We start from the raw sequence: 17,850 nt of genomic DNA, 5'->3' as shown, positions 1-17,850 counted from the left end.
GTGAGGGGCACAATAAACAAAATAAATAAGGATATGTAATAAGGTGGCACATGTTAAAGAGAAAAATGAACCAGGGAAGGGCAGGAAGAGGAGGGAAGACTGTATGTTCAAATAGGGTGGTCAGGACAGGGGAAGGGTATAGCTCAAGTGGTGGAGCACATGCTTAGCATGCACAAGGTCCTGGTTCAATCCCCAGTACCCCCTGTACAAATAAATAAATAAATAAACCGAATTACCTCCCCCCACCAAAATAAAAACAGGATGATCAGGAAAGTCCTGGTTGAGATGTCCTTTGAGTAAAGGCCTGAAGGAGGTGAGGGAAGACCTGAAGGAAGTGAGGGAAGGAGCTATTGAAATATCTAAGGGAAGGATGTTCCAAGCAGAGGGAACAACCAGTGCAAAGTCCCTGTGGTGGAAGGGTCTCAGAAAAATAGCAAAAAGGCCAATGGGCAGAGTGAGTGAGGAGGGAAAGAAGGATTAGAGGAGCCAGGTCAGGTAGACTATAGTGAGTTACGGTGAGGACTGGCTTTTCCCTGAGTGGGATGGGAACCACGGAGGGTTGTGAGCAGAGGCAGGACTGACTTACAGAAAATATTCTTACTTCCGGCTCTTCCTCCAACACCCCCAGCCTCAACAGCAAGTTATATCGCTCAATAGAGATCAAAAGCCCAAATTTTGGTTCAAATTTACACAATTTAGTTAGGTGATCTTTGACTCACTGCTTTGCCTTTCTGTGCCTCTGTTTCCCTGACAGTGCAACAGGGATGATGATGACTCCTACCTCACAAAATTTGAGGTGTAAAGTAGTAAGTATAACGCCTGGCACAAAGCAAGTGCACAAATGTAAACGTTGTTGTGAATAAATAAAAATCCCCATAGAAACTCTTTTTATAGATGGGGAAACTGAGGCTCAGAGGAGACAGGTCTGTTGGGAATGGTCATTCCGGAAGTAAGGGTTGGAGCCAGCATTTGAAACCAGGCATCCTTGCTTCAGAGATTAAGAACATGGCTTCACCCCTCATTAAACCCCACTTGACCTTAGACACATTCATTCATTGCTCCGGACCTTAATTTCCCAGTTGGTAGAAGTGATTGGCTCTTGTGGCACTGAACACATATTTTTCAAAACAATAAAATAACATAATGTGTCCTCATTTTACAAGTGAGAAAACAGAGTCTAGGGCTGGGGCAGGGGGTTGGGAGCGGAAGTCACTCAATCAAGGTAAGAGGCGGGTCTCAAACCCACATAAGTGGAATTCCCAAGTATTTGAAAGTCCTTCCCGGCGCTGCGTAAAGAATGGGCACGCTTCTAGACTCGTCGCCAGGGGTTAGAGAGAGACTAAAGTAGTCATTCGAGAGTGTAAGGAGATTGGATTAGTTGCGGGGGTGGGGGGGTCCACTGGCCCAAGAGCACCACACAAACGCCCCAAATCCGACCTGGACGAGAGCACCAGGCGCTCGGAGCCCACCCCACCAACAGAGATAGGAGGGGCCAGGCAAGGCCCAGCCCCTTTACGTCACGTCCGGTGAGGCGGGGCTTCGGGGCTTTCCCCGGGAAAGGAGGGGGGGAGAGTATCGGTTAACCCCTGCGTGGCTGGGCGGGCTGGAGCTCCCGGGCCGGAACCCGCGAGTTGTGTCTCCCCAGCCACACCCCTCGAGGGATTTAAAGGGACAGGAGGGGCCAGGTCCGGTCAAAGCCCGAGCCGAGGGTGCGGGCATGAGGCGCTGCCCGTGCCGGGGAAGCCTGAGCGAGGCGGAGGCCGGGGCGCTGCCGGGGGCGGCCCGCATGGGACTGGCGGCGCAGCGAGGGGGGCGGCGGCGGCAACCCGGGCAGCAGCGACCTGGGCCCGGCGCAGGGGGTCCAGTGGGGGGGCTGGAGAGGGGCGGGCCCCGGGTCGGGACCGAGGGATCCGATATCCACACCGAACCCGAGAGGGCCGGCCTTGGGCCTGAGTCGGGGACCGACGGACAGGCTGAGGTTGAAGCAGCTGGCCTCGGAGCGGAGACGGAGCGGCCCAGCCAAAAGACAGGCAGGTCCATCCTCCATACACTTCCAGAAAGGAGCACCCACTGTTCAGAGCTGGAGACAGCCGGTGCCCGGACAGACACCGGGACAGATGGCTTTTGGGCTGATCCACACAGGTTCGACCTCCAGTCTCAGCCAGAAAGGGCTAACCTCTGGGCACAGCCAGGGGTTGATGGGCCCTGGACAGAGCTAGAAATACATGGGTCACAGACCCAGCCAGCGAGGGCCAAGCCCTGGGCTAACCTCTGGACCCACCAGAACAGGTCCAACGCCTGGACTCAACCAGAGGGAGCCTCTCTCTCAACAGAGCCAAGTGCTGATGGCTCTTGGAAAGAATTGTACACTGATGGCTCCAGGACAAAACAGGATACTGAAGACCCCTGGACTGAGCTGCACAGTGATGGCTCCCAGATACCGCAGGATACTGAAACAGTCTGGAAACAGCCTGGCACCGATGGTTTCTCAACACAAGATACCGATGGCTTCTGGACACAGCCTGGCACTGATGGTCCCCAGACAGAGCCTGGGACAGACTGCCTTTTGGGGGAGAACAACCAAGATGGCCCATTAGAGGAACAAGAACACGGGGAGTTGGTGACTCACCTGTACTCTCACCTGGAATGTAGCCCCCTGACCCCTGTGCCCCGCCTCATCATCACTCCTGAAACCCCTGAGCCTGAGGCTCAGCCGGTGGAACCCCCCTCCCAGATTGAGGTGGGCAGTGGTGGCTTCTCCTCTGCCTCCTCTTTCGACGAGTCTGAGGATGACGTGGTGGCCGGGGGCGGAGGTGCCAGCGACCCTGAGGACAGGTCTGGGGTGAGTGGGACCCATCCTGCCTTTGAGCCTCATCCCCGCAAAACCTGATTCCTCCCTGCCTTTCCTTTGAGAAGTTCTCTAGAACTCTGCCAGCAGTTTCATCTCTGGGCACCTCTTCCCTCTGACAGCAGGGCTACTAATGCTCTCCAGGCACTCTCCAGTTAATGCTCTCCTTTCCCCTCACGCACCCCCCTTCCCGCCTCCAGTCCTGGGGTCTAAAATGGATGGTCACTGGCTGACTTCTTGGCACCCAGGAACCCCTGAAATTGTGTGAGTCTGTGTGTGTATAGACATGCTTTGCAGCAAGGGTCTATGACTTCTGTTGGATCCTCTAGACAGTCTATGACCCCAAACTCTGAAGAGCACTAGTATAGGGAGACAGAAAGGGTGCACTTTCTTTCTACCCTGCATTTCTTAGTCTGGAGCCCGTGGCTGCCTTAAGGGGTCACCAACCTTCACCCCCCTTAGCTCATTCACTTTTGTAAGGAGTGAGCTCCCAGCTTTTATCAGATTCTCAAAGGGCTATGTGAACCCCAAATGCTATGGGACCCCCAGCCTAGCCAGGGGCTCTCCCATCTCCCCATTGCCCCCCAGGCCCCCAGGAGCGCTCCTGCAGACTCTTGTTTACATTCTCCACCCTCACCTCTAGCTTGGGTGCGGTTCTCCTCTGGTGAATCAGGAGGCCGGCAGGGCAGGTTCAGGGAGGGAGGGTCAGCACAGAGGCAGGTGCAAGAGCCTCACATGGACTTGGGTCTGCCTGCTGGGTCCTCCTCCTGTTGTCCTGGGGCCCTTGGTTGGAGTCTTCCCTGAGCCCCCCTCACCCCACATGCTTCCCTTTAGGAATGTGCTCTCACATGTGGCCACAGATGTAAGAGACAGACCTGCCTCAACCTGCCTGTGCTGGAGTTAAGGAGCTGACCCTGGGGGCTTTCTGCAATGCTGCTCTCTCTGCCTACTCCCTCACCTCCTTGTCATCTGAGAACAGCTGCACTGAGGTGCATGAAGAAAAAAAATATAGCAGCTATCATTTGCCTGTGCTCAGCCCTGTGCTAAGCTCCTTGCTCGTATTAACTCATTTAATCTTCACAGCAGCCCTATGAGGTCCTATTATCCCCATTTTAGAGATGAGGAAACTGAGGCACAGAGACTCATCCAAAGTCACAGACCTTGGAAGACACAGAACTGCAATTCAAACCCTTACTGAACACCAGGCACTTTCCCAAGTGCTGTGTACGTATTAACTCATTGCATCCTCATAACAGGGCTGTAAGAGTGGGATTGTTTATTATCTCCATTTTACAGAGAGGAAACTGAAGCCTAGAGAGGTGAGGGCACTGGCTGAGAGTTGGCCAAGTCTAGTGGGAGCCCGGATTCTAACTCAGTTCTGGCTGATTTGAAAACCCAGTCTTTTTAACCCTTGCAGCATGTGGATCCATCCCTAACTTGACTTCCTCCCAGGTCTCCTGATCTCCAGTTTTTCCTTATCATTCCAGAATCTGTCTCCAGAGCCCAGCTTTGATTAACTTTTGAATTTTCCCTGCTCCAGAGTCTTCCATGGCTCCCCAGGGCCTTGCTGATAGCGATCAGGAGTTCAGTCCTGTGTTCAGAGCTTCCTGTCTCCAGCTCCTTCCTAGTTCAGCTCCCCTCCTGACTCCTTCTGCTGCAGGGAAGCTGAAGTACACACTGTTCTCTCGAACACCCTGCTGCCATCCTGCCTCCATGCGTTGCTCAAGCTGTTCCCACCACCCAGAATACCCCTCGCTTCCTTCCCGCTTCGTTTTGAAATCCCATCTGACCTTAAAGGCCCAGCTACTTTTTTCCTTTCCTCCCCTTGTCCTTCCTTCTTACACCCATCCTGTCCTCCTAATCAGACAACAAACAGTTCCCAATCCCTACTATGTGTCCGGCCCTATGTTGGCTTTGCTAGGGACACAGCAGTGACCCAGACACTGCCTACTTGGAGCACCCAGGCCGATGGAGGAGACAGACCCATCACCAGGCAGTGACAGCTCAGAGTGGTCAGGCCAGGGATAGGGGAAGCCCAGAGGGTTGTGGGAGTCTAGAGAAGGTGACTGGCCAGACCAGAGAGGGCTTCCTAGAGAAAGGGGGCACGTGGGCTGAGGCCATCATGAAACCATCTGAGAAAGCCCAGATTAACTATCAGATCTAAGAAAAGAGAGAGAAGATACTGAATATGCTTATGGGAAAAAAAAGAGACAGTTTCAACCAACCTTCTTCAATCCAAACAACATTTTTGGAGCACCTATTGTGTATCAGGCCATGCCTGGGGACACGGTTGTAACCATGACAACCCCAGACCTGCCCTCAAAGCTTGTAGTCCAGCAGGGCTGTAGTGGGTAAGCCCAGGGCAGTGGGGTTGGACCAGAGATAAGACCTCAGCACTGGGCTATGTGATTTGGACGGGTGACTTCACCCCTCTGCATCTCTGATTCCTCTTCTGTAACAGTCAACAATCCTCCTGGGGTTGTGTTTTTAGGATTAAGTAGGTTGTGGCACACTGAACCTTTGTCATTGTGCCTGGAATGTTCCAGGTGCTTAGTAAACAGGAACCTTTATTAATCACCTCCTCTCCAGGGCTGGCAGCTGGAGAGGGGAGGGAATAGCCCTTCCTGAATCCTGCAGTCTAACACCCTGCCTCTTCCCACCGTCAATTAGATGTCTGCTAGGTAGCTGGGCTCTGGGAGGCAGGAGAGAACATGGTCTCAGCCCTGGGGTCGGAGGAGATGAGGCACACAGCTTTTTCCTCTGGGGTCGACCAATTCTCCCAGTGCTTGCTAAGAGCCTGCTATGTGCTTGGAGCAGAGAAGGTATTCGCGTTTGCGTGTGTGCATGCGGTGAATCAGACACTAACCAGGTCTCAAGAAGCTCTTGGTTCAGTCAACATGTTACAACTAAATCTTTGCTTTCTGTTTACTTCTCTGTTTGTTGTTGTTGTTGTTGTTGTTGTTGTTGCTCCTGTCTCTCTCTCTCTGTCTTTCTCTGCTTCTATGTTTTTCTTTCTCTGTCATTACTTTGTATCTGTCTCCCTTTCTGTCTTTCTATCTTTCTCTTCTAGTAATTCTGTGCCTGTCAGAAGAGATCAGAATTTGCTACAGTAACAACCATCCCCCAAACTTACTGACTTTGAGCAACAAAGGATTATTTTTGTTCATACTTCACATTGACCTGGTAAATGATGGGTGAGGGCGCCCTGCTCTGTGCTGTCTTCACTCAGCCTCTGTTTCTTTTCCCACAGTTCCCCCAACAATTTTCTTTTTGTGTATGTGTGTGTGGGGAGGTAGTTAGGTTTATTTATTCATTTATTTATTTTTAATGGAGGTACTGGGGATTGAACCCAGGACCTCACACATGCCAGGTATGCACACTGCGCTATACCCTGCCCCAACCCTTTTCTACAATAGGGAACAGAACATGGAGAGTCATGCACTGGCTTTAAGGCTTCCACCCAGGAGTGCTCACATGTCATTGGCCAAAGCTAAGTTCCAGCTGTCATGACTGCCGCAATCTCTGTCTTTGTCCCTGTCTCTCTGTCTCTGTCATCACTTTGTCATCTGTCTCTGTTTCTGTCTGTCCCTGTGGTTCAGCCTCCATCCATCAATTCCTGCCTGTATCATTTTCCTTGGAAGATCTGACTTAATTCAGGGACAGAGAGAAGGCTTCCATGTTTTTGGCGTGTATATGTCTGGGGGAAGATTTGGGGGTTGCTGGTAAATGCAACAAAACCTAGCCTATCTTTAGTCCTTCAAGAAAGACAGAGAGACACAAAGTGATGACAGACACAGAGAGAAATGGACAGAGGCTCTTCCCCGCCTTTGCTGAGGCCTTTGGCGATCTCATGATTGCTAAAGTAAGTGAGCTTTGCTCACCCCAGTGAGCTTGGGACTAGGGATCCCAGGAAACCCCCGGCTGTGGGAAGACCCCAGGTCCAGCTTGGTTCCCTCTCATGGCAGCAGCCCCATCCCCTTCCCTCCTCAGCCTTGCCCTGACCCCAGACTCTCTGCCCCACACAGAACAAACCATGGAAGAAGCTGAAGACTGTTCTGAAATATTCGCCCTTTGTGGTCTCCTTCCGAAAACACTACCCTTGGGTCCAGCTGTCTGGACACTCTGGTAAGAGCATTAGGGAGAAGGGAGGGCAGGGGGCAGGCAGGGCTAGGCAGAGACGCCTGGGCTGGGGAAGGGACTGCTCTTTGTACTTTAGTTTCCCCGTCTGTAAAATGGGCTTGGTGACCGTCTCCAGGGAGCTGAGGGAGCTGTTATTGGAAGTACTTAGGCCTGGGCTGGGCCATTCGTACATCAGAGACAGGATGGAGGGCTGTTCCCTGTTACTCCTGTGTTGGGAATCGGGGACAAATCTTCAACCAGGGGGAAAGACGGGCCTGGGCTCAAATCCTAGTTGTGCTCTTTATTAGTGGATGACCCTGGGCAAGTTACTTTCCCTCACCGGTCTTCAGTGTCCTCCTTTGTAATATGAGATAATTGTACCCCCCTTGCAGGGTAAACTGAAGGGTTAACATCAAAATGTGTATCAAGATTGAGAGACAGGTCCCTCATAAATGACAATTTTCAGTCCCTATCATCGCCCTGTGTCAGAGAAGGGTAGGCCCCCAGTAAGAAACAGCTATAAGGGTTTTCCTCCAGAACCTAGCACAATGTCTATAACACTGTAGCACAAGGCCGAGCATATAGTACTTTTGGGAAAGGGCTGGACAATGAGTATAAACTACTCAACTTTACTATTGCAGCATGAAAGCAGCCACAGGTAATTCAGAAACGTGAGCGTGTCTGTGTTCCAATAAAGCTTTGTTTACAAAAACAAGCAGTGGGCTGGACTAGACAGACTGTACCTACCAGCAGAGGGAGGCAGGAAGGGAACTTATCTGCCTGTTCATCCTTAGATCTGAGCCAGAGGAAGGCAAGGGCCCCCTCAAACTGAAAACACAGGCCAGCCGTCTGTATGTATCCCAGTTACTATTGCTGAGTTAAAAAAACAAAAAAACAAAAAATGGAAAACTCAAAACTTAGCAGCGTTTTAAAAAAAAATCACAATTTAGTGGAATAAAACAAGGATTTTATTACACTCACAGGTTTGGGGTCAGGAATTCAGACAGGGCATGGCAGGGATGGCTTGTGGCTGCTCTGCAATACCTGGGAATTCAGCTAGGACAACTTGAAGGCTGCAAGCTGAAAATGTTTGGAGGTTCATTCACTCACATGCCAGGCAGTGGATACTGGTTACTTGCTGGTTCTCAGCTGGAAAGCCTGTATGTAGCTTTTCTTTGTGGCTGTTTGGGCTTCCTCACAATGAGGTGGCCTCAGAGCAGTCAGGTTTCTTACATGGCAGCTCAGAGCTGCAAAGGTGTCTCTGCCAACAAAGTGGAAGCTGATCCCCTGTTTAAGACTTAGACTCTGAAGTTACTTCTGGCATAAGCCCTCTCAGATTCAAAGGGAGAAAAATTAGATTCCACTTCTTTTTTAATTGAAATAGTTGATTTACAATGTTGTGCTAATTTCCGGTATATAGATTCCACTTCTTGCTGTGAGTGGCAGAATTCTAGAAGAGCATGATGTGGGACATGAACTACTGTTGCAGCCGTCTTTGGAAAATATAATCTGAAAATACAATCTGCCTCAATGAGAATTTGTAATTCTAAGCTACACTAACTATCTACATGGCTCAGGAAATGCCAGATTTGTAACTTAACTTAAGGTCCTGATTGTTAGCACTCTGGGACTTCAGGCAGAAGCAAATGCAAATCTGCTCTGGGGAGTCATGCTCTTAACTCAGATCTCACAAAAAATTCCCACAGCTGATGGTGAGTTCATAATCCAAAATTATAAAACCAATGACACAATCATTGGTGTTGTGAAAAGGACCCTGTTTAAACAAAATGCAGAAATAGGCCCTTCCTTCACCACCTCTGGCCCAGATTTTGAGAGTTGCAGGGAAGGGAAGTATTGTGGGAGGGTCAGGCAAAATGATGATGGCGAGGATCTGATACATATGAGAGATGGGGGGGAGTCTTGCTCATCCAGTTTCTAACCCTCTCCTTGACTGCTGCTCATAGGGAACTTCCAGGCAGGAGAGGATGGTTGGATTCTAAAGCGTTTCTGTCAGTGTGAGCAGCGGAGCCTGGAGCAGCTGATGCGGGACCCCCTGCGGCCTTTCGTGCCAGCCTACTATGGCATGGTGCAGCGGGATGGCCAGGCCTTCAACCAGATGGAAGATCTCCTGGCAGACTTTGAAAACCCCTCCATCATGGACTGCAAGATGGGCAGCAGGTGGGTTCAGGGGCAGCCATGGGGCAGAGGTGGAGGGTCAGGTGGGCATTTTTGAAGATAGCGCCAAGCTGATCTTCAAAATGGTTCTACCAGCATCTTTTCCCACCAACAGTGTGTGAGAGTTCCAGTTGTTCTGTCTTCTTATCAACACTTCATATTACCTGTTATATCACTTTTAGCCCTTCTGGTGAATGTCTCATTATGGTTTTAATGTCTGTTTCTCTGATGACCAAAGAAGTGGAGCATTGGTTGACAACTTGGATATCCTCTTTGGAAAAGTGTCCATTTTAATATTTTGCCCACCTTTCTTTTGGGCTGTCTGTCTTTTTCTTTGTGTTATAAAGATTTGTAATTCTTTATATATTTTAGAAATAAGTCCTTTGCTGGAGATACACACACACACACACACACACACACACCCATCCTACAACTCTCCCATTTCATTCTCTTAATAATATCTTTCGATAAACAGACGTACCTTTTTTTTTTTCTGTCTACCCTTATGTCCATGAACTTTTTTTTTTTAATTAAAGTGTAGTTGATTTATAATGTTAGTTTCAGGTGTACAGCAAAGTGATTCAGTTATATATATACATACTTTCAATTTTGGATTATTTTCCATTATATGTTATTACAAGAAGTTGAATATAGTTCCCTGTGCTATACAGTAGGTCCTTGGTGGTTTTTTTTTTTTTAATACTTTAAATTTAATACAGTTTGTCAATTTTGTCCATGATGATTAGTAGCTTTGTATTTAAAAAATCTGTTACTCCAAGGTCATGAAGGTCTTCTCCTATGTTTTCTTCTATAAGCTTTGTTTTAACTTTCACATTTAGCTCTGCAATCCATCTAGAATGAATTTTTCTATATGGTGTGAGGTAGGAATCGAGGTTCTTTTTTTTTTTTTTCTCCCTCCCCATATCCTATTGACCTAGCACCATTTGTTGAAAAGATTTCCCTTTCTACACTGAATTGCAGTGCCTTCCTTGTCATAAATTAGGTGAATGTAGATGTGTGTGTCTGTTTGTGAACTCTGTTCCAGTCTATCGATCTATTTGTCTGTTCTTGTGCCACACTGTAGTTTTATAATATGCCTTGATATCAGGGAGTATAAGTCCTCCAGCTTTGTTCTTCATAATTTCTTCTGTGACACCCTCCTTGTCCCAGGACCTACCTGGAGGAGGAGCTGGTGAAGGCACGAGAACGGCCCCGGCCCCGCAAAGACATGTATGAGAAGATGGTGGCTGTGGACCCCGGGGCCCCCACCCCCGAGGAACATGCCCAGGGTGCAGTCACCAAGCCCCGCTACATGCAGTGGCGGGAGACCATGAGCTCCACCTCCACCCTGGGCTTCCGGATCGAGGGCATCAAGGTGAGGGCCAGGAGCTGCTAGCCTGCCTGTCTCTAGAGGGCTTGGAGCTAGATCTGAGGCAGGGCTTCCTAGGGAACCAGGGTGTCAGAGAAAGCTGGAAAGAAGCAAGATCTGGAGAGAGAGCAGGAGACTTCGGAGGATGGAAGGACTGGGGCTAGGAGAGGCCCTGCTTCTCTCTCACCCACGTGTCCATCAGTGACCAAGTTTTGTTTATCTGTCTGCCTGAGCATCTCTCAATTCCATCTTCTTTTCCCCTTCCCAAGGCTCTGTTTGCCTCCGGCCCCATCTTCTCCGGCCCTCGTCTCCCTGGGCTTCCAGACCCTGGCCGCACCCCCTCTGACCATCATCCAGCACAGCAGCTGGAGGGGCTTTTTCCTCGTTATGGAGAAAAATTTTCTGTTTTCTTCTTTCTTTTCTCCCTTCCTTCCTTCCTTCCTTCCGTGAATTAAATCTAGTTGTTTGAATAGCTATTTCCACAGTTCGAAAGTCAAAATAATATTATAAAAGGGTATATAGGAGAAATCTCTCTCCCAGCCCTGTTGCTGTCCTTCCCATTCTGTCCCGCCAACCCCCGCCTCCTCATGGGAAAGCACTTTATCATTTTTTTATATTTTTTCCTGTATATGCAAACAAATGCAATTGTACATACTAAATTTTCCTCCCTTTCTTACAAAAGGTGGTATAGTCCTGGAGAGTTTTCCATATCATTTCATAGAGAGATAGGAGACCCTTCCTTCTTTCCTCCCTCCCTCCCTCCCTCCCTCCCTTCTTTCCTTCTTTCCTTCCTTCTTTTACAGCTCTATAACAGCTGTTTGTGGCTGTGCCACAGTCCCCTGTAGACGGCACAGTGAAGTACTTTCATTTGTTAGGTAGAGTCCTGCCCTCTCCTGCTACAGGCCCTCTCCACATGATGTTCCCTGTGCCAGGACTGTCTTCCCCTGGTTGACTCCCAGTTATTTTCATGTCTCCTTACAAATTTCATTTCCTCCAGGAAGCCCTCCTTGATTTCCACCCTACTAGATCACAGCGTCTCTTTATCTCTTCGTAACTCCCTTTACTCCATTATTCTTATCTCCCTTTGTGATGACCTTATTCAATACCTGCCTCCCTCATCTGCTTGTACCTGTCCTGTTATCTCCATGTTACCAGTGCCCACATGGCACTTTGGCACCAAATGGCAGAATGGCTCAGGGGGCTTCTCTATGCCTCTCTCAGACATAACAAAATATTAGTCTCATTTACTGAGTGCTTACTTACTACATGCCAGACACTGTGCGGTGTATCCTGCACACCCAGTCTCCTCTAATCCTTATATCACTTTAGGAGGAAGATACTAACACAATTCCCATTTTCCAGTTGAGGAAATCACAGCTGAGGCAGGTGAAGTGACTTGCTTAAGGCTACCCAGCTAGAAAGTAGCAGTCATGATTCAAGGCCAGATCCACCCCTGCTGTAAAGCCCTCTTGGCTAGACTGGCTCCACCAGGGAGTTCAAGGTTAGACTTGAAGGACTGGTTGCTCAGGAGTATGACTTAGGGCTGGGCAGGTGGGCTGGCTTCCCTTGGGCAGCAGGTGAGCATAGAGGCAGGTAGGCGGCTCCCAGAGGTGCCTGAGGCTGCTTGGTGTCGGGCGTGGGAAGAAAAAGTCATGCTACCCCTCATCCTGCAGAAAGCCGACGGGACCTGCAACACTAACTTCAAGAAAACCCAGGAGCTGGAGCAGGTGACAAAGGTGCTGGAGGACTTTGTGGACGGAAACCGTGCCATCCTGGTGAGCGGGGCACCCAGCTTAGGACCACCACTGTCATGGTTGCTCCCAAGTCAATGGTCTTTTTCTTTTCTTTCTTTTTTTTTTTTTATCATGCCATTTCTTTTTTTTAATGGGACTCTTTCATGATCTATTAAGGTGCCTAATTTAGGGCCATGCATACATTGCCACTATGACTTTTTCTTTAGGGATATCTTCTTTTTTGGGGGAGGGGGACGGGAAGGTAATTAGGTTTATTTATTTATTTTAATGGAGGTACTGGGGATTGAGTCCAGGACCTCATGCATGCTAAGTACACACTCTACCACTGAGCCATACCCTCCCCACAGCAGTCATTTGCTGCGGGCCGAGGCTGGCTGATACTAGCTGGCGTTGCTCACTGTCTGGCCAGCTGTGGCCTGGCCGGGGCTGGCTGGTCTAGGAGGGCTCTACTCACGTCTGGTGGCTGCCTCACTGTCTCAGCTGATGGCTTGATCCAGTAGGCTAGCCCGGGCTTGTTCTCATTTTGGAAGCAACCTGCCAAGAGAACAAGTGAAAAATCCAAGCTTCTCGATGGCTAGGCTCAGAATGGCCACCATCCTTCCTGCCATGTTCTTCTGGCCAAAGCAAGTCATAATGACCAAAGCCTAGATTCTAAGGGAAAGCCTCCACCTCTTGGTGAGAGGAGCTGCTAGGAATTGTGGGTATTCTGTAATCTACTGAGCACACTCTTGTCTGTGCCATGCGCCCACCCCCACCTGCCATTTCCCCATGGCTCCCCTCATCCCATCCTGGCTGGGGTCTGCCTGCTTCTTCTGGGGGTGCGGAATGAGGTCAGATCTCAAGGTGGGTAAGGACCCACAAAGTCCCTAAGCTAACCAAAAAACCCTCCCTCTCATGCACAGAGAAAGTACGTGGCACGCCTAGAAGAACTTCGTGAAGCTCTGGAGAACTCCCCCTTCTTCAAGACCCACGAGGTGCGAGCCCCGGCCGCCATGGGGACAAAGGGCCCTGTGTTTGGGGGCAGTGTCGGGGTCCAGGTGGCACTTAGGAGAAACTGCCGGCAGGGTCACAGGCCAAAGGAGGCCTGGTTTGAGGGTTTGTTTCTTTACGGTAGAGGCAGCCTTAGGGATTTCAGGGAGGTGGGACAGTTAGGAGCGTGGACTTGAGCCAGGTGGCCTGAGGATGAAGGCTGGCTCTGCTGTGTGACCCTGGGTATGTGACCTACCTTGTCAGGGCTCAGTTTCCTCCTAACATGGGAGGAACAATAGCACCTTCCTTACAGAGCCACCGAGGTAGAAGACTGCAGAGCGTTGTTGGGAGTGTAGACCTGCTCTCGGCGCCCAGCTCTTGTGATTATTTTATAATCACAATCATTTACAATGATTGTTCCCTGTGTTCCTGGTTTAGTGGCTCTCCCCTCCCCCTCTCGTCTCCCTCTGGCAGCCTGTGTCTCTTTGGAAACATTCATCTCTCCGGGCTGTTTCAGAAAGTCTGGGAAGGGGTGACTTCGCTGTGTATCTCCACCTCTCCCTCCAAGCCCCTGTCTCTTTCCTGCTATCACTGACTTCTGAAAGGGCACCGATCTGGGAGGCAGGCATTTGACTCCCAGCCACCGGAGCCTGGGCAGTGGCTCTGCAGGCCTGTTTCCTGACCCGCAGGATGGGGAAACAGCAGCACCTGCCTCACAGGTGTGGTGAAGGTTAAGTGGATTAATAAACAGTTAAAGCCCGGCCCACAGTAAACCCTCAGTATGTGCCAACTTTTACTGTCATGTTTGTTATCACCAAAAGTCACCCTCATCATCCTCATCACCACCCTCGGGCTTTACACACAAGTCACAAAGAGGAGGCCTGGGGACCCCATCTCTTCTGTCCCCCTGTTTAGTTTCACCTGCCCGGTGACTTCACATTTTAAGAGATGAGTTGCCAACATTTAAAACGTGTGAGATTTCACACCAAAATTGAGATTTCCGGTTTCCCCTGGCGTGATGGGAGACGTGGCCACGCTGGGCCACTCACCATATGCTGACCTTCTTCTGACAGCCACCTGCTCACCTGCCCAGTCTGGGTTCTCTGGGAATCATGGTGTTTGAAACCCAACTAGTGAAAGGGACGGGCTTGCAAACATAGAGTTACATGAAAGGCAAGAATGTATTTCTGAAGAGTGATTTGTTTATTTTGTTTTTTTGGCCAGAAGGGGTGGTAATTATGCTTATTTATTTCTTAAGTTTTAGAGGAGGTACTGGGGATTGAACCCAGGACCTCCTGCATGCTAAGCATGCACTCTACCACTTGAGCTATACCCTCCCCCCAAAAAATGTATTTCTAATTAAACAAAAACAAAAACTAAAAACCCCAGTGTCTACTGAGGACTGTGTGCCAGACCCCACAAGGCACCTTGTGAATTGCAGATCATGGAATGCTGCCCTGACCCCAGGATGCAGGGGCTATTATCATCCCCATTCTACAGATGAGGAAACTGAGGCCCGGGGAAAGGAAGCCACTGGTCTGGGGTCCCCAGCAGCAATCCACTGGGGCTAATAGTTGATGCCCTTTAGCCACAGGGAGGTATTATCCACTTTCTCAGTCCCCACCGGGCTCCTTTGACCCAATCAGGATCCTGCTGGCATTTGAGTTGTACCCGAGCTTGAAAAAGGGTAACAATTAAGCTAGTTGTGCATTTGTTTATGTGGGCCACTCTTCTAAGAGCTTCATCTGGATTAATTCATACTTACAGTAAGCACAACCTTTGAGGTAAATGGTGCTCTCAATCCATCATTTTGACTTTGTAGATGAGGACACAGAGATTAAGGAGAGGTTAAGTCACTTGCCCAAGGCCACAGAGCCAGTAAATGGCAGAGCTAGGATCTTTTTTTCTTTAAAGAAAGCTTTATTCACTACATACATCCTAACAATGTTCTGTCAATGAAGCAAGGTCTAAATAAACTTAAAAATCTTTTCAAATACAAAGCAACTTAACAACTAAACTGCCAGCATGTTTGAAAACAGAGAACTCAGGAAAGTTTTTTTTTTCCTAACATTCATATAGTTTGTTCTTAACCCCAAAAAGAAGGTTTCACATTTCAAGTTACTAACTTACCTCCGTAGTGTACGTATGTGAAATGGTTTTGAAACAGCAGGACAGACAGACCATAGATATGAGGCTCATTGCTACTTAACTATGTCACTAACATTTGGGGTTTTTTGTTTGTTTGTTTTTTGAGGGGTAGGTAAATTATTTATTTATATTTAGAGGAGGCACTGGGGATTGAACCCAGGACCTCCTGCATGCTAAGCAAGCCCTGTACCGTTTGAGCTATACCCTCCTGCCACCAGCATCTGTTTTTAAGATAGTTTGGTAAATTGCCAGGTTAAGACACCATTTTTCTCCCCTTTTTTCCCTTTTCTTTTCTCTCTTTTTTTTTTCCTAAATAATTTATAGGCACATGTAAACTACAGTAAGACCCGTGGGCCAGAGTTTCATCCCGTGAACCTCTGTGATAATCGGTTCTTCACTGGAAGGAAAATAAAGCTCAAATTTGAACCCAGGCAGCCTGGCTCCAAAGTTCATGCTGTCAGATACCCTGCTCAGCTGCCTGGAGAAGCAAGGACCTTGGCCAGTGCCTGCTCCTCCCTTTAACCTCCTGCCTCTCCCTCCCTCTGCAGGTGGTAGGCAGCTCCCTCCTCTTTGTGCACGACCACACCGGCCTGGCCAAGGTCTGGATGATTGACTTCGGCAAGACAGTGGCCCTGCCTGACCACCAGACGCTCAGCCACCGGCTGCCCTGGGCTGAGGGCAACCGTGAGGACGGCTACCTCTGGGGCCTGGACAACATGATTCACCTCCTCCAGGGCCTGGCTCAGAGTTGACCCGCTCGCCCATCCCCAGGTTTATTTATTGGATGGTGACCGTCTGGCTGGAGGGGCCCCGAGATGCGTGGAGGCCTGAGGTTGGCCACGGGGGAGCTGAAGTCCAGGGATGGGAGAGGTTGTGTTGCACACCATGCAGGACCAGTGTGGAAGATCGAAGGGCCTTTGGAGATCAGGGAGCGCCTAATCTTCCATGACACAGGGGTTGTTAAGAACTGGCAAGGCAGCGTGACCTGGTTGGGTCCCACCATGAGTCAGAACCAGACTGGGTCCTCTGACCAGCCAGGAAGGGGCTGCAGAGGCTGCAACTAAACCACGCGCCTTGGAAGAACACAATGCAGATGCCGCAAGGCACAGGTGTGACCTTGGGCCTGTCACCACATGAATGACTGTGATCACTGCCTCCTTGTCAGCCCCTCCCTCTGCAAGCTGGCTCCCTGTGGGGCCCCGGAGAACCAGACCTTATTTGTGAACAAATGTAAGAGCCATTGGTTCACCACCCAGACTAGTTATGGCCCCAGCTCTTCATCCGGGGGCGGTGGGCACTCAGAGTGCCGACTGGCTCTAAGGGTGTGGCCCCACGGGACTGGCCGGGGAGCTGACACTGCTGGGCGGGGCCTCGTTCACCCTGTCCTCTCCACCTTTGGCCCCATGGCATCCTCCCTACTCCTGGGAGAACTCTGCTGACCCCTGCAGACCAAAACCACGGCCAAGTCCCGCGTCAGCACTGTGACCAAGCACAACCTCGTTCCTCGGGCACCAACCTCAGCCTCGGGACTTCCTCATCTGCCCTTTACCCTTTTCTGTCTCCTTCCTCCTAGCGGACTAGACTGAGGTGGCAGGGAGGGCTTTCAGATGGAGAAGCAGGCTTGGGAATCAGCTGCCTCCCTCGGGAGGCACCCATCCCTAACCTCTGCCTTGAAGAGGCCCTGCTTGGGCCTGAGGCACAGGGTGGGTGGGGCTACTGGCCACGACCTCGGGCCTGCAACCTGGTCCAAACCGAAGACCCCAGCACCCTGAGGTGTCCTTCTCCTGCACCTAACTCTGGGTTCCTGGCCTGCAAGGCTGGACGTGGGGAGGACAGGCACCTCCCTCTCCTTAAGCCAAAGCTCTAACGTGGTCTTCCAGGGCCAAGGTGCGCTCCTTTTCTACCGACCATCTTTACACTTATTTATACGTGGGAGGTAGTTGTTAGGTGGGGCAATGCTGGGGAACAGGAGGCAAAATCACTGCACTGTCTCCCCCCATGAGGACACCCCAATAAACAGCACAGTCAGTTTTGTGGAGTCTTCTCTTTTGCATCATGGGTGTGTGGGCTCAGAACTCATAATCTGAGCATTAGCGATGGGGCGGTGAGGGGATGACTGGTTTGGGGTGGAGGCAGGCTCAGGGCGGGCAGGTTCATTCACTGGCATCACTGAGCTGCTACTCTGGTGCCTGGCTCTGTGCAGGGGACGCAGCGGTGGCCAAGACAGCTCAGTTCCTCCCCTTTCAGAGTGGATGCAACACGTATTCATTAAATGATAATCTAACTGTATTGGTATTATCTGGTTGAATCTTGTCCCTGCCACTTGCCAGTCATGTGACTTTAGGCCAGTGACTGCACTTCCCCAGGCCAGTCTCTCCATCTGTCAGATGGAGAGGATCTAGTACCTTCCTTATGAAGCTGGAGGATTTGATGAATTAACAGGGGTAAAGGGATTGGCGCAAATAACC

At 50.1% G+C, this 17,850-nt stretch overlaps 1 protein-coding gene across 2 annotated transcripts; it reads left to right on the top strand.

Moving 5' to 3' along the window:
* Positions 1 to 1,579: 1,579 nt before the first annotated feature.
* Positions 1,580 to 17,414, top strand: ITPKC (inositol-trisphosphate 3-kinase C). 2 transcript variants are annotated; one of them, XM_010947331.3, is made up of 7 exons: positions 1,583 to 2,842; positions 6,874 to 6,973; positions 8,932 to 9,145; positions 10,313 to 10,517; positions 12,185 to 12,286; positions 13,168 to 13,239; positions 15,931 to 17,414. In XM_010947331.3, the coding sequence occupies exons 1-7, from the start codon at positions 1,718 to 1,720 to the stop codon at positions 16,132 to 16,134; spliced, it is 2,022 nt and encodes a 673-aa protein (XP_010945633.2). In that variant the 5' UTR covers positions 1,583 to 1,717; the 3' UTR covers positions 16,135 to 17,414. The 2 variants fall into 2 exon arrangements, with proteins under 2 accessions (XP_074225720.1, XP_010945633.2); XM_074369619.1 differs by lacking the exon at positions 13,168 to 13,239 and having other exon boundaries at positions 1,580 to 2,842.
* Positions 17,415 to 17,850: the final 436 nt, after the last annotated feature.

The sequence above is a fragment of the Camelus bactrianus genome, chromosome 9 (genome assembly GCF_048773025.1).
Source record: "Camelus bactrianus isolate YW-2024 breed Bactrian camel chromosome 9, ASM4877302v1, whole genome shotgun sequence".
Lineage (NCBI taxonomy): Eukaryota > Metazoa > Chordata > Mammalia > Artiodactyla > Camelidae > Camelus > Camelus bactrianus.
Note: the sequence above shows the minus strand (reverse complement) of the source record. Positions and strands in the feature narration are given on the sequence as shown.

What these genes read in the sequence shown, in the direction of transcription:
- ITPKC (XM_010947331.3), top strand. Translation starts at nt 1,718, where the DNA reads ATGAGGCGCTGCCCGTGCCGGGGAAGCCTGAGCGAGGCGGAGGCCGGG. An exon ending in CCAGCTGTCTGGACACTCTG is followed by an intron (nt 6,974 to 8,931) that starts GTAAGAGCATTA and finishes TGCTGCTCATAG; the next exon opens with GGAACTTCCAGGCAGGAGAG. An exon ending in ACGGAAACCGTGCCATCCTG is followed by an intron (nt 12,287 to 13,167) that starts GTGAGCGGGGCA and finishes TCTCATGCACAG; the next exon opens with AGAAAGTACGTGGCACGCCT.